Below are 13918 nucleotides of genomic sequence, written 5' to 3'. Positions count from 1 at the left end.
TTCCCTGACATGTGCAACCCCCTGCTTAAAAAAAATATAGTAACCACGGTTTTCATTCTTTGCATTGTATCTCTAAGCTAACTTCACACCACTCCAACCAAAGTGCACATCAAAAGATTAAATAACAAAACGTAGGCAAGCATTTGTCTCTTTTCAGTGTAACTGATTTATTTTACCCCAAATATCAAAAGGTACTCTGATCTTATTAGAATACTGTCACATTAAATTTAATGTAAGAATTTTAAGGTAATAGCTTTGAACTTGACACATAAAAGATGAACAAAGTATTTTCTCAGTTTTACCTGCAGAAAGTTTCTGATAAGATTGTAAAAACATCAGATAGTAATACTAATACTCTTTTTGGGTCATAAAATATTCTTGGGAAATATAGAAGAAAACATCTTAAGACTACAGGATACGGCATAGCCATTTTATTAATAATACATTGAGTATTCTTTTATGGACTAGAACCTAGTCAATGAACAAGTTTCTCTTCTAAAGGAGTCTATTTTTCATACGAGTTCTGACAATTAAGTTCATGAACTTGCCACCATGCACTTACATTGCAACACTGTGCAAACAACTTTGTGAAGTGTTTATAACCTGGATGGCACCCGTAGTTTAGTGGGTAGGGCACCGGCCACATACACTGAGGCTGGAGGGCTTGAACCCAGCCCAGGCCAGCTAAAACAACAATGACATCTGCAACAATAACAACAACAACAACAAAAATAGTGGAGCACTGTGGCAGGTACCTGTAGTCCCGGCTACTCGGGAGGCTGAGACAAGAGAATTGCTTGAGCCTAAGAGTTTGAAGTTGCTATGAGCTGTGACGCCATAGCACTCTACCCAGGGCAACAGCTTGAGACTCTGTCTCAAAAAAAAAAAAAGTGTCATAACCTTGGTATATCACTGTCTCACAGCTGCCATCATGCTGATATGTGGTGGTTTCTTTCTGAGTGGCATTCATTATTGCTGTTGCGTGTTTTTGTGTGCCATTGTGACAATGTTGGGAACATGAACAAGAGCAACGAACGAACATTAAATTTCTTGTTAAATTTGGCAAGAACAGAAGTGAAATCAAGGATGTGTTGGTCCAAGAAAATGGCAGTGTACAAATGGATTAGACGTTTTTCTGAGGGGAGAGAAATCTGATGAAGACAGGTCAGGGTGGCAAATAATGAGCAAAACTGACAAAAACGTTCCAAAAATTCCTCTATTCTGAATTGCTGTGCTGATGCCAGAAAAAATAAAAATAAAAAAAGATTTAAAAAATTCCTCTAATTGTATGTCAAAATCATTAGCTGTGAAAAGCATAGCAGACCAAGTAAACAGTGAAAGAGAAACAGTTAGAAAAATCTTAACTGAAGATCTTGGCATGAGAAAGGTGTGTGCAAAACTGGTCCCAAAGGAGCCCACTGAAGAGCAGCCACAAAAGAGAGTCACTGTTTGCCAAGACCTTTGGAAATGCAAGATGATGTTTTGGGCCATGTTATCCCTAGTGACAAAACATGGGTGTACCAATACAACCCTGAAACAAAGCATGAAAGTACACAATGGAAGTCAGCCGATTCTCCACAGCCCAAAAAGTTCCGTCAGTCCAAATCAAAAGTCAAAAAATGCTGCTAACATTTTTTCATATCAGAGAGATTGTTTGTTAAGAATTTGTAGCAACTGGACAAAAGCTAACCAAGTTACCTATTTGCAAGTGCTGAAAAGGCTATATGAAAAAGTTACACAAGAATAACCTGGACAGCTCAGTGTCCACAGCACAGTGGATACGCGGAGCCAGTCACATACAATGAGGCTGACGGGTTCGAACCTGGCCTGGGCCAGCTAAACAACAATGACAACAACAATAACAAAAAATAGCCAGGCATTGTGGCGGGTACCTGTAGTCCCAGCTCCTTGGGAGGCTGAGGCAAGAGAATGGCTTACACCCAAGAGTTTGAGGTTGCTGTGAGCTGCAATGCCATGGCACTCTACTGAGGGTGACATAGTGAGACCTTATCTCAAAACAACAACAAAAAACAACCTGGACTCTTCACCAACAACTCATGTCTCCTGTGTCACAACAATGCATCAGCTCACATTTCACTGTCTGTGAGGGAGTTTTTTAACCAGTAAACAAATATCTGTACTGGAACCCACTCCCTACCCTATTCACCTGATCTAGCCTCCACAATGGCTTTTTTCTTTACCCAAAGATAAAGGAAATATTCAAAAGAAGACAGTTTGATGGCACTGAAGATGTCAAGGGTAATGCAACAACAGCTCTGATAGCCACTCCAGGCAAAGAGTTCCAAAATTACTTTGAAGAGTGAACTAGGTGCTGGCCTTGGTGCACAGCTTTCCAAGGGGAGTATTTCAAAGGTGACCACAGTGATATGTGTATTCAGCAATGAGGACTATAGCACTATTTCTAGGATAAATTTGCAAACTTAATTGTCATATCTCATATTCTTGTATGTCAGGGGTCCTCAAACTTTTTAAACAGGGGTCCAGTTCACTGTCCCTCAGACCGTTGGAGGGCCAGACTGTGGGCCCCAGGATGAGTCGGCTGCTAAGCAGGACAGGCAGCAGCAGCAAAAACACCCGGCGGATAAAAATGTCCTCAGAGGGCGACATGTGGCCCGCGAGCCGTAGTTTGAGGGTGCCTATTGTATGTTATGTAGAGAAGTGTTGAAATCATTTTTTGGTTTAGTTAAAGTGCCATACAAATTTTGCCTCACTTAAGTAAAAGATTTCTCACTCAGATGTACATTTCTTAAGTACTGGTAGTGTTTTAACTGCCGTATATTTACCTTTATTAAAAATTTACTCCATTTTTCTTAAAGAACTTAAGTACAGTTTTAAATTAGAACTTTGGTTCTGGTTCTTCCATGACATTAACCTGATTTTCCATGTAGATCAGTTTTCTTTATAATTTGTGGAAAAGTTTAAAGAGTGGTACTATGAATGTCCTTATTCACTTGCCTACAGTCAATAATTATTAACATTTCGCCACATTCCTTTTGTCTATTTTTCTTTGTTGTTTTTTCTTTCCCCTAAACCATTTGAAATTAAGATGTATACATTATAACATTCCCCCAAGTGCATCAGTCCCTGCTGTTCTCCTTTTTTTTTTTGAGACAGAGTCTCAAGCTCTTGCCCTGGATAGAGTGCTGTGGCATCATAGCTCACAGCAACCTCCAACTCTTGGGCTCCAGCGATCTTCTTGCCTTAGTTTTTCTATTCTTTATTAGAGACGGGGTCTTGCTTTTTCTCAGGCTGGTCTTAAACTCGTGAACTCAAGCAATCCACCTGCCTCAGCCTCCCAGAGTGCTAGGATTACACTGCATCTGGCCATGCTGTCCTTTTAAAAGTGGAACAGACAACCTAAGATAATGCAGGTGCAAATTATGTTTTACTAGAGCTTAGAATAAAAATTCAAGGTTTTTTTAACCACTCAAAAAATATGACAGGCATTAATAATATTTATTGGTATAGCATGTAATGAAAAAATATTGTGAAATATCTGATTTATCTAAGTCTTTCATTCTCATAACTGTAAGAAAGTACTATGTGCAACATGTATGACTAAGTGATAAGCACTGCACTAGACACGTTATCTCTTTTAATCTTTAAAACAATCCTTCCGCTTAGGTATTTCTGTCTTTCCCACTTTGCAGATTTGTAAAGTTACATGTCTGACTCCCAAACTTTCTTCTTTCCACTGCACTATGTAAAACGAGTGTCAGTAGTCTCCATTACTCTGAATACGTTGGAGGAAAAATGTTCCCAAACTGGTGTAATTCATAAAAGACACAAGTTGCTTTCAATAAACAGTTTGCCTTCTTGTCACCTATTTCCTAAAATTATCTTTGTGTCTTTAAATCATCTTAATGAATACCTACCAGTTCATTGAGAGAATTAAAAAGTGTTGACTTATCAAATGTGAAAAATGTATGTAATGATTTTATTGATAACTAATGATGATTGGTAACCATAAAAGATCTCAATAATACTAAGAAATTACTCTATATGAAATAAAAAAGAGCTGTATGAAATAAAAAAATATTGAATGAGCAGAGCTCTTGAAATAAGTACAGATTAACTTAGCAATCAAATTCAACAGTAAATGAGATGCAATTATGACATTAGAAGAAAAACCTCACAGAGTTTGGGATTAATCACGGGAAGGATAACGTACTCGCCCTCTTTCACACACCCATCAGTGCATGCACATACACATAAGCACATGAATTAAGGAGCAAAAACACCCCTGACCCTTCTACCCACAAACCACATGTGCAATACTCAGGTTACAGCTGCTTCATCCACACTCAAGGCCTGACTCTATAGCCTCACCTCCTGCTCACTTCCCATGCCATTTGCACCACACATGTCCCTCTCTTCCTACCTGCTGCCTGGTCTCCTTGAATACCTTCAGCATATAGATAATTCCAGGGGTACATTTGATCTGTAGACTGTATAACCTTCATGTCAGGATATGGAAAAGGGACAGAAATAGGGAAACAATGAGGAATTCAAATGAGGCTGAGGGCATCTGATTCCACAGATGATATCCCCCCTGCTCTTGCCCCTGTTCAATCCAGAATACCTGTAGGGCAGAGGTCATGATAGACCGTAGGCCTCTTGTTAGAGTCTGGGTCATATCTTCAATACAGGGGTCATGAGATAGCTGTCCATAATCATCAAAGATCAAGTGTGATGAGAGGAAGGGTTTCTGCCTTGGGGCCTATAAAAGAAGGAGAGGCCAAGAGGCTAGATACATATACTCCCCATCTTGCCTTTGACTGCCCGCCCACCTCCACACATGCCACCCACCACCTCACTTGCAGGATGTCGGCCACAAAAGAGGTAATCTTCTTTTCCATGATAGAAACAAGGCTCTGACAAATCATGTAGTTGACTAGGTGGGCGAACCTTCCCAGCTGCAGCATCCAGGCTTCTACTTGCTTTAGCTTCTTCTCTAGCTGCTGGCGCTGGACCCTCTGAAGGTAGATGGAGCCTTGGCCTACCCTAATCCTGTTGCAGTTCTGCACTCGCTCCTGCAGGCCCTGTTGCATTTGGTATGTGTCCTCGTGAATCTGTCAGCATAGAGACTGGAAATTCACCACAGATAAGGGGTTGGGGGATGGAGAGCCAATCAGCCACCCACTGGTCTGTGCAAACTCTTAGGTCTTGAAGCCAGGATCCTCGAGCCTAGATATGCACACAAGGGGTTCCTTCTTAGTAGAGATTACTCAAAGGTCACACTGTGCTAATATGATAGGCCATGCCTGTCTATTAACAGCCCTTGGAGTGGAACTCAAATAGAAAATTTGTGCATATGTAAATAGAGAGGTTCACAATGCAAAAAGATTAGAAAAGTACATTTAAGCAATACTTCTGGGGTGTAAACTTCAACCATTAGGCTGGGGCGATGCGACCTACTGAGTGATATAATACTGCTTTATGGTACAGTAGACACTATTTCTGGGCCTCACTGCAGAGGGGCAACGTAGGAGAAAAACCTGGGCGCCTCTCTGTGGGTTTTGTTCAGATCTGGGAGGTTTCTCAGCTTACAAAGGCTGTAACAGTTGCCAACACTCAGGGCTTGTCCTGTTGAAGAGTAGAAGGGAAACAGCAGTAAGCTATGTTTGGCTAGATGGACCCTTTGTCCTTGCTGCTCTCCTGTTCCTTTTGATGCTCCATAGAGCAGGTGATTAGAACTGACTGGCGTCTGAGAATTGTTATCTCTGCTCTCCACAGGCGCCAGGCCATCTTCTGAGACCCAGGCACAAGACAGTAGAACCCCTAGCAAGGCATATCATATACAAACATGCCCTTGGGCTCGGTGAGGTATACTCCTTCATGTTCTAACAATACCCCTTCCACTTCACAGCCCTTAGTCCAGTGCAGCACATTATCATTATCTAGTTATTTATGTGACTCATCTACTCTACCATAAGCCTCTGTAGGAAGGGGTCTCTGTCATGCCTTATCTCATTTTTTAATTGCCTGACATGGGGTGGTTCACAGTAAATGTTTGTAAAAAGAATGCATCATCTCACATGGGAAGGGCCTACTGAATGCCAGTTAGTATAAAACCATGCAAAAAACAAAAATAATAATTATTACTATAAGAAAACATAATCAGCATACATTTTTAATTTCTTTTCATTAGATTCTCTTATAGTATACATTTTTTAAATAGCAGCACCAGGGAAATAACTTCTAAGTTATAAGAAAAAAAATTAAACTCTTAATTCTATACCTAGGCACAATATCATTAACATGTGAGGGAAAAGACTTTTATATACATAATAAAAAGAATCAGAAAATTTATCACCCACAGATTCTTCCTTAAAAAAGAAGTAAGGAACAGTATATTTCAGACAGAGGACAAAGAGTCCAGGAGGAAAAAGTATGGTCTACAAGAAGCTTTGATGGGCAAAGAAATTTGTAAAACATATGGTTAATTTTGAATGGTGCTATGTTCCCTCCAAAATTCTTATGGAAAAATCCTAACCCCGCACAATTGTAAAAGGGACTTTCCTAACAAATGCAATCAGTGTAACCTAATTCTTTGTACCCTCAGTGAATCCCAAACAATATCATGTTTCCCCGAAAATAAGACACTGTCTTATATTTATTTTTTCTCAAGAAGACACGCTAGGGCTTATTTTCAGGGGATATGCTGCATAGGCATGCCCGTCACTAGGTCTTATTATCAGGATAGGGCTTATATTTAACAAATGCATAGAAATCTTGCTAGGGCTTATTTTGGGGGTAGGTCTTATCTTCGGGGAAACACAATAATAAATAAAATCGTGTTGAAGTTGATGGTATTAAAAGGTGGAGACTTTGGGGATGTGATTAGATTCCCTTATGAATGGGATTACTGCCCTGACAAAAAGATCCCAGATTATATAGTATTTGTCTTTCTTTCTTTGACTTGTTTCACTTAGTGTAATGTTCTCCAGATTCTTTCATGTTGCCCCAAATGGAAGAATTTCCTTCTTTTTCTTGCTGATTAATATTCCACTGCAAATATGTATTACAATTTCTTTACTCAACCACCAATGAACAGTTAGATTACTTCTATATCCTGGGCATTGTAAATAATTCTGCAATGAACACGGGGGTGCAAATATATCTTTGAGATACTGATTTCATTTCCTTTGAATATTGTATATACCCAAAAGTAGGACTGCTGGATCATATGGCAACTCTATTCAAAGGATACAAACTTTGGTTTATAAGACAAACAAGTTCCGGGAATCGAATGTACAGCATGGGTGGTACAGGGCAAGACAGAATTGTTTGGGCTTTCTTGCTCATAGTCCAGCTGGAAAGCACTATGTTTTTCTTAGATAGCCATAATTATACACAGTGATGTCATAATTATGCAACTGTTGTATGGCACTTTGCCACTATTGTGTTCTCCTGAGTATACATGTGTATGGGACCTACTGCCTGTGTGGATTTCCCCATGCTTGTTTGCCTACCACCATGAGCTTAATAAAGACATGTCATACCCACCCTCAGTTTCCAAGGTCCTCTCTGAATTAGATCATTTTGCATTACAGTGGTGATGGATGTGTTCATTTGATTGTAGTAATCATCGCACAGTGTATACATAGATCAAATCATGTCTTCGTACACTTTAAATATGTTCAATCTTTGTTAATTTAAAAAACAGCCTTAGAGAGCGAGATAGTCCCTCCCGCGGCAAGAAGGTGCCATCTATGAGGATCGGGCCCTTACCATACCCCAAATTTACCAGCGCCTTGATCATGGACTTTTAGCCTCCAAAAGTATGAGCAATAAGTGTTTGTTGTTTATAAACCACAATGTGGTATTTGTTGTATTGGCCTGAACAAACTAAGACAAATGGGTAGGGTACAAAATGAGAATGTTTATGACAATTTCAAAGAAAATTCCAGAAGATATCAATATAAGAGTAATAGAAAGGATAAAGAGAAGAGGATAATGCTAAGGTTATTATTCTGCTGAGAGAAAAATATGGATACAAATTCACACTTGGCATTCATTCATTCAGTTGACATTCATTTAGCACCTACTATGTGGCATTATCCCCTGTAATAAGCACTGGGGATATATTGGGTCATAAAACAGACAAAATCCCTGCCCTCTGGGAGAGGGTGAAAAACAATATAATAAATACATTATTTATATTGTAGTAAAAAAGTAATTAGTACTATGAAAAAACTAAAAAGAGGGATAGAAGTACTGTTGATAGTGAGGGGTTGCAATCTTAAATTGCACGACCCTTTGGGATAATTTGCTTAGCAAAATAAATTGACGACCAGAGAAGCCTCTCTAGGAAGGTATTTTGACAAAAAAAATATGAAAGAGACATTGTTATTAAATATTAAGTTGAACAGCAACACCAGTTAGGCAGGCACACAGTGATTTCCACTTAGGTTTTATTGCCCTTATCTGAGTCATATGGCCTCCTCCAGCTACAAGAATCTATTGAAAAAATCAAGATTCCAAAATTAAGAAAGATGAGTAAATGCTGAGTAGTACCTGAGCAACCATGAGAAGAATAAAATGCACAACATCTAAACCATTAGAGGGCAATATGTGGGTCATTATGAAAATTTTGAAAAACATAAAGACCGCATAGATGGAAACAAATGAACCACTCCCAGCAACACTGATAAGCTGAGCAAGTTGAAATTTGCACAGGTGAATCAGCAACAACCCTGTTGACTGCGTTTATTGGAAGTGAAATAATGGATCATAACATAGTCTGTCTTAAAACTTTCATAGTGACCAATGTGATAGCAACAAAAATGTAAACTATCCAACAAAAGACAATAAATACAAGGAGGAGTCAAATATTATCACAGGAAATAGAAAACACCAAAACAAGATGGCAAAAATAAAAGTTATCAGTAATCATAATAAATGAGATAAACCTATTACAAGACATAGACTCTCCAACTAAATGTTCTCTAGAAATTTATAAAAGGTACACATGAAACAAAATAATAAAGGAAGGTTGAAAACAAAGGAATAGAAAAATATCAAACAAATATGGTTAAGAAGTCTGGAAGAAAAGCAGTAATGAGGATGAAGACTTTTCAGAACAATAGAAGAAGCAAGTCACTAAGAAATCTTCTTATTAAATGAGCCTGTATGCACAAAATGTGATATCGAAATATGCTGCAAAAACTGAAAGAACAGCAAGGAGAAGTGAACAAATCTATAATCGCAGGAGGGGATATTTAACACATATCTCTCTCAGAAACTCAAAGGTAAGTTTAAGTAGGTTAAAATTATTGAAATAATTCATAATAGAGAATAACTGAATAAAACAATAGTTTTAGTCTAATACATATTTACTATTAAGTGGAGAAAGGAAAGTCTTATCACTAAATGGGAAAAACTTAAACCCTTACCCCACACCATACATAAAAAATCATTTAGAATAGATCATAGACATAAATGTGAAAGATAAAGTGCTAAACATATCTAGAAGAAAAAATAAGAGAAGATCTACACAACCTTGGGATAGACAAAGATGTCTTAAACCAGGAATCAAAGGCTCAATAAAGTAAAAAAAGGCACTAACCAAAAAAGATCCATAAAATGAAATTCAAGAAAATTAAAACCGTGTGCTCATCAAAAGACATTATTAAAATAGTGAAAGGGTTCCAAGTCTCTGAAAAGATCTAAAAGATATACAATTTAAAAATTAAAAAAAAACTAGTTAGTAAACAGTAAGCCACAGACTTGGAAAAAATGTTTACAATACAAGGTCTGACACAATTAAGTTTGCAAACACATCCTAGAAAAAGTACTATATTCCTCATTAATGAATATCACTACAGTTACCTACAAAGTACACCCCTTGAGACACTATAGACTGATACCAACACTCGGTCTACCCTTCAAAGCAATTTTGGAACTCTTTTTCTGCAATAGGCATCAGAGTTGTCATTATATTACCCTTGATCTCCTGAATGTCATCAAAATATCTTCTTTTCAATATTTCCTTTATTTGGGTAAATAAAAAAGTCACTGGGGGGGGTGCAAATTAGGTGAGTAGAGAGGGTGTTGCAATATAGTTATTTAATTACTAGCTAAAAACTCCCCCACCAACAGTGCTGTGTGAGCTGGTGAATTGTAGTGATGCAAGAGTCATGAATTGTTGGCCAAGATTTTCAGTTAATATTTTCCTGTTTCTCTATGGATGTTTACTTGGTCTGCTATGATTCTCATAGTCAGCAAACAATTTTGATGTACAATTCAATAAATTTTTCACCAGTTCTGCTTGTTACTGGCCATCCTGGTCTCTCTTCATCAGTGACGTTTTCTCTCTTCCCAGAAAAACTGTAATCCATTTATACAGTGCTGTTTTCTTCAAGACATTATCCCCATAAACTTGAACATGTCTCTGATTTCACTTCCACTCATGCCACATTTAAAAAGAAATTTGAGGTTTGTTCATTGCTCTAATTTAAACTCCAATTCTCATAATGGCAATAAGCCAGGAGTGGTGGTGCATGCCTATAAATCCTAACACTCTGAGAGGCTGAGGCAGGTGAACTGCCCTGAACTAACAGTTCAAGACCATCCTGAGAAAGAGTGAAACCCCATTCCTAAAAATAGCCAGGCGTTGTGATAGGCACCTGTAGTGCTAGCTGTTTGGGAGGCTGAGGCAAGAGAATCTCTTGAGCCCAAGAGTTGGAGGTTGCTGTGAGCTATGCCTCTGCAGCATTCTACTGAGGGTGACAAAGTGAGACTCAAAAAACAAAACAAAACACACACAACAATAATGAATGCCACTCAGCAAGACACTGCAACATGTCTATAAGAAGACAACAGTGAGACACTGATATACCAGGTTATGAAACTTTACCAAATTGTTTGTACAGTGCTGCCAACATAAGCACATAGTGGCAAGTTCACAAACTGAATTCAGACCTCAAACATTTATTTAATTCAGAACTCATATTTAGGATGTATAAAGAACTCTGTAAGAGATAGGAGAAATCAAGATATTTTTCCTACTCTTACACCCCACCCCACACAATACTTCTAACACCAGCTGTATGTTTTTTTCCCAAAATACAGCAAATAATTCTTCAGCAGACACCAAGTGTCCCATAATTAACTCAATCTGACTATCAACATAGAGAAATGTCAGATCCCAGAGGTTGAAGGCTCAGTCTCTGCTGCCTTCTCCAGGTACCAATCACAAAGTAGTAGGTTATTGCCTATTGTATTGTTTTGTTTGTGCTGCTATAACAGAATACCCGAGACTAGGTAATTTATAAAGAATACAAATATATTTTCTCACAGTTCTGGAAATTGGGAATTCCAAGATCTGGCAAGGGCGTTTTTGCGGCATCATCCAGAAGGGAGGAATCTCATGTCCTCATGTGACAAAAGAGCAAAGAGGCAAAAGGGGGTCCTCATGTGGCAGAAGAGCTAAGAGGCCCAAACTCACTCTTCGAATGGCATTAATCTGACCCATGAGGTGAGATTTCTCATGGTCATATCACCTCCTAACAGTTCCATCCTCCTAACATCACAACGGGGGAAACCGAATTTCAACATGAGTTTTGGAAGGGACAAACATTCAACCCATAGCTATTACACTTCTGAATTAATGGCTTTAAATCAGGATTCCCACAGTTCCCTCCTCAAGATTAATGTGCTAGAGCAGCTGATGTAATTCAGAGACACACTTATGTTTACCAATTGTTCAGGAAAAACTCCCTTTCCCTTCCGAGGAAGTTGAAGGAGCTAAAAGTTTCAAACCTCTAATCATGCCTTAGTCTTTCCACTAGTCTAAGGCAACCAGATTTTAATATTGGTAAAGCAGGACACCATTGATGGGGGGTGGGGGGGTTCTTAATTAAAAATTTTGGTCTATATCTATACAGAGCAACAAAAATTTTCATAGAATGCAAAAATAGTATTGTAATATATTTTTTTAAATTTCAACATAAGTACAATTTACAAATATGATACATTTAAAAAATATGTATAGTATTATTTTATTCTTTGGCATATTTCTCATTTGAGTGAATTTTTTTAGTAGATTGCTGTGATTGTTTAAAAAATCATGAAATTTTTCACAAGAATTTGTTAAATTATATTTCACACATAAAATGGCTTTCAAAGTCTCAACACTTAATTGTGATATTTCTGATGTCCACACTTTATTTACCGTTGAAAAAACACGTTCAGTCGCAGCATTAGTTCCTGGTAAGGACCGCACAGTATCCCACAATTTTTAGTGCATTGTATGGAACATGGTTTGTTTCAAAATGATGAAATATTTCTAACCATTGGTTCTCTATTGTGATTTTTGCTGATGTCCAAGATTTAGCCTTTTCCTTATCAATATTTTTTTAGTAATGATACCTCATAAGTTGTAAGTGTCACTTTCAAGGCCAGCACTAGACTTTTTGCCACCACTATAAAATATAAATAATACGAGTACTGTCTGCTAAATTTATGAAATAAATAAGTAAAATACTTACCTCAATTATCTGAATAGCTGATTTGTTGACATCACTTTTTTAACTAGCACTAGCACACACGCAGTATGATGTGTATCATCTGAGAGATAGTTACAAAATGTTTTCGTTGTTGCCAATGCCCCAAAATGTCATTGTTCATTAAGCCCAAACAATGGTGGTCAAATTCTAACAACTAATCAACAATGCGAACTTTGATAAGCAGTTCTTGATAATCAATTCTCAACAATTATTTGTTATTATTAAAGTTTAACATTATAAAATTAACAAAAATAATATAAAACTCATATCCTGGTGAAATAGCCACGTGGCAGCCAAAAACCGTATATTCCTTTCCTGTTCTCCCACTGTTCCCTAGCTTGTTGTGCATTCTTTCCAAAAATTGGGACTTTTTTAAAACACTGCAGGACACGGGACAAATTGTTAAAAATCAGGACTGTCCCACTAAAAGTGGGACATCTGGTCGCCTTATACTAGCCCCATCCTGAAGTTACCAAACTAAAATTAACATCAATAAGACAACACTCTGAAGATTCCAAAGATTTTAGAAGTTGTATGCCAGAATGAGGACCAAATATATATTTAAATATATATGAATATATATAATATATATATTACTTATTATATGTATGTATAATATCACACTAGCTTATTAATAAATGATACAGATAAACAGCCAGAGGAGGGTACTCAGCATAGGAACTTCTGCTCCATGGAGTCAGGGTCCACCACCCTTCAAGGAGATATGTTCACCAACTCAGAGGCTTTCTAAAACATTCTTTTGAGTTTTTATGGAAGCTTCATTATTAGGCAAGACTACTTAAATAACTGGTGTTAGTTTTTCCCTGGCTCTGGAGGATTTGAACGTTGATTAGGAATAGAACTCTCAAGTCCAGGCACAGTGGCTCATGTCTGTAATCCTAACACTCTGGGAGGCCGAGGCAGGTGGATTGCCTGAGCTCACAGGTTCAAGACCAGCCTGAGCAAGATCAAGACCCCCATCTCTAAAAATAGCCAGGCATTGTAGAGGGAGCCTGTAGTCCCAGCTACTTGGGAGTGACTGCAGCAAGAGAATTGCTTGAGCCCAACAGTTGGAGGTTGCTGTGAGCTAGGATGCCAAAGCACTCTACAGAGGGCAACAAAGTAAAACTCTGTCTCAAAAGAAAAAATTGAACTCTCTTCATTTTAGCATTGAGTACATTGGATAATTGCTTGTCCATTGTTGTGATACTTCACTAAGAAGTATGTGTTTCAACTCCATCCAAGATATTACAAAAGATGTGAAGTCACCGTCTTTTTTTTTTTTTTTTTTTTTTGAGACAGAGCCTCAAGCTGTCCCCCTGGGTAGAGTGCCGTGGCACTACAGCTCACAGCAACCTCCGACTCCTGGGCTCAAGCGAGTCTCC

The 13918-nt window shown here is 38.1% G+C and overlaps 1 protein-coding gene across 1 annotated transcript in view; it reads right to left on the bottom strand.

Moving 5' to 3' along the window:
* DNHD1 (dynein heavy chain domain 1) overlaps positions 1-13918 on the bottom strand; it is a 94397-nt gene that overhangs the window by 54330 nt on the left and 26149 nt on the right. The window contains 3 exon segments of the mRNA XM_023509892.1: positions 4403-4478; positions 4604-4741; positions 4839-5093. Of these exon segments, the coding sequence (XP_023365660.1) occupies positions 4403-4478; positions 4604-4741; positions 4839-5093 (469 nt within the window).

The sequence above is a fragment of the Otolemur garnettii genome, unplaced genomic scaffold (genome assembly GCF_000181295.1).
Source record: "Otolemur garnettii isolate 467f Iridium unplaced genomic scaffold, OtoGar3 scaffold00001, whole genome shotgun sequence".
Lineage (NCBI taxonomy): Eukaryota > Metazoa > Chordata > Mammalia > Primates > Galagidae > Otolemur > Otolemur garnettii.
Note: the sequence above shows the minus strand (reverse complement) of the source record. Positions and strands in the feature narration are given on the sequence as shown.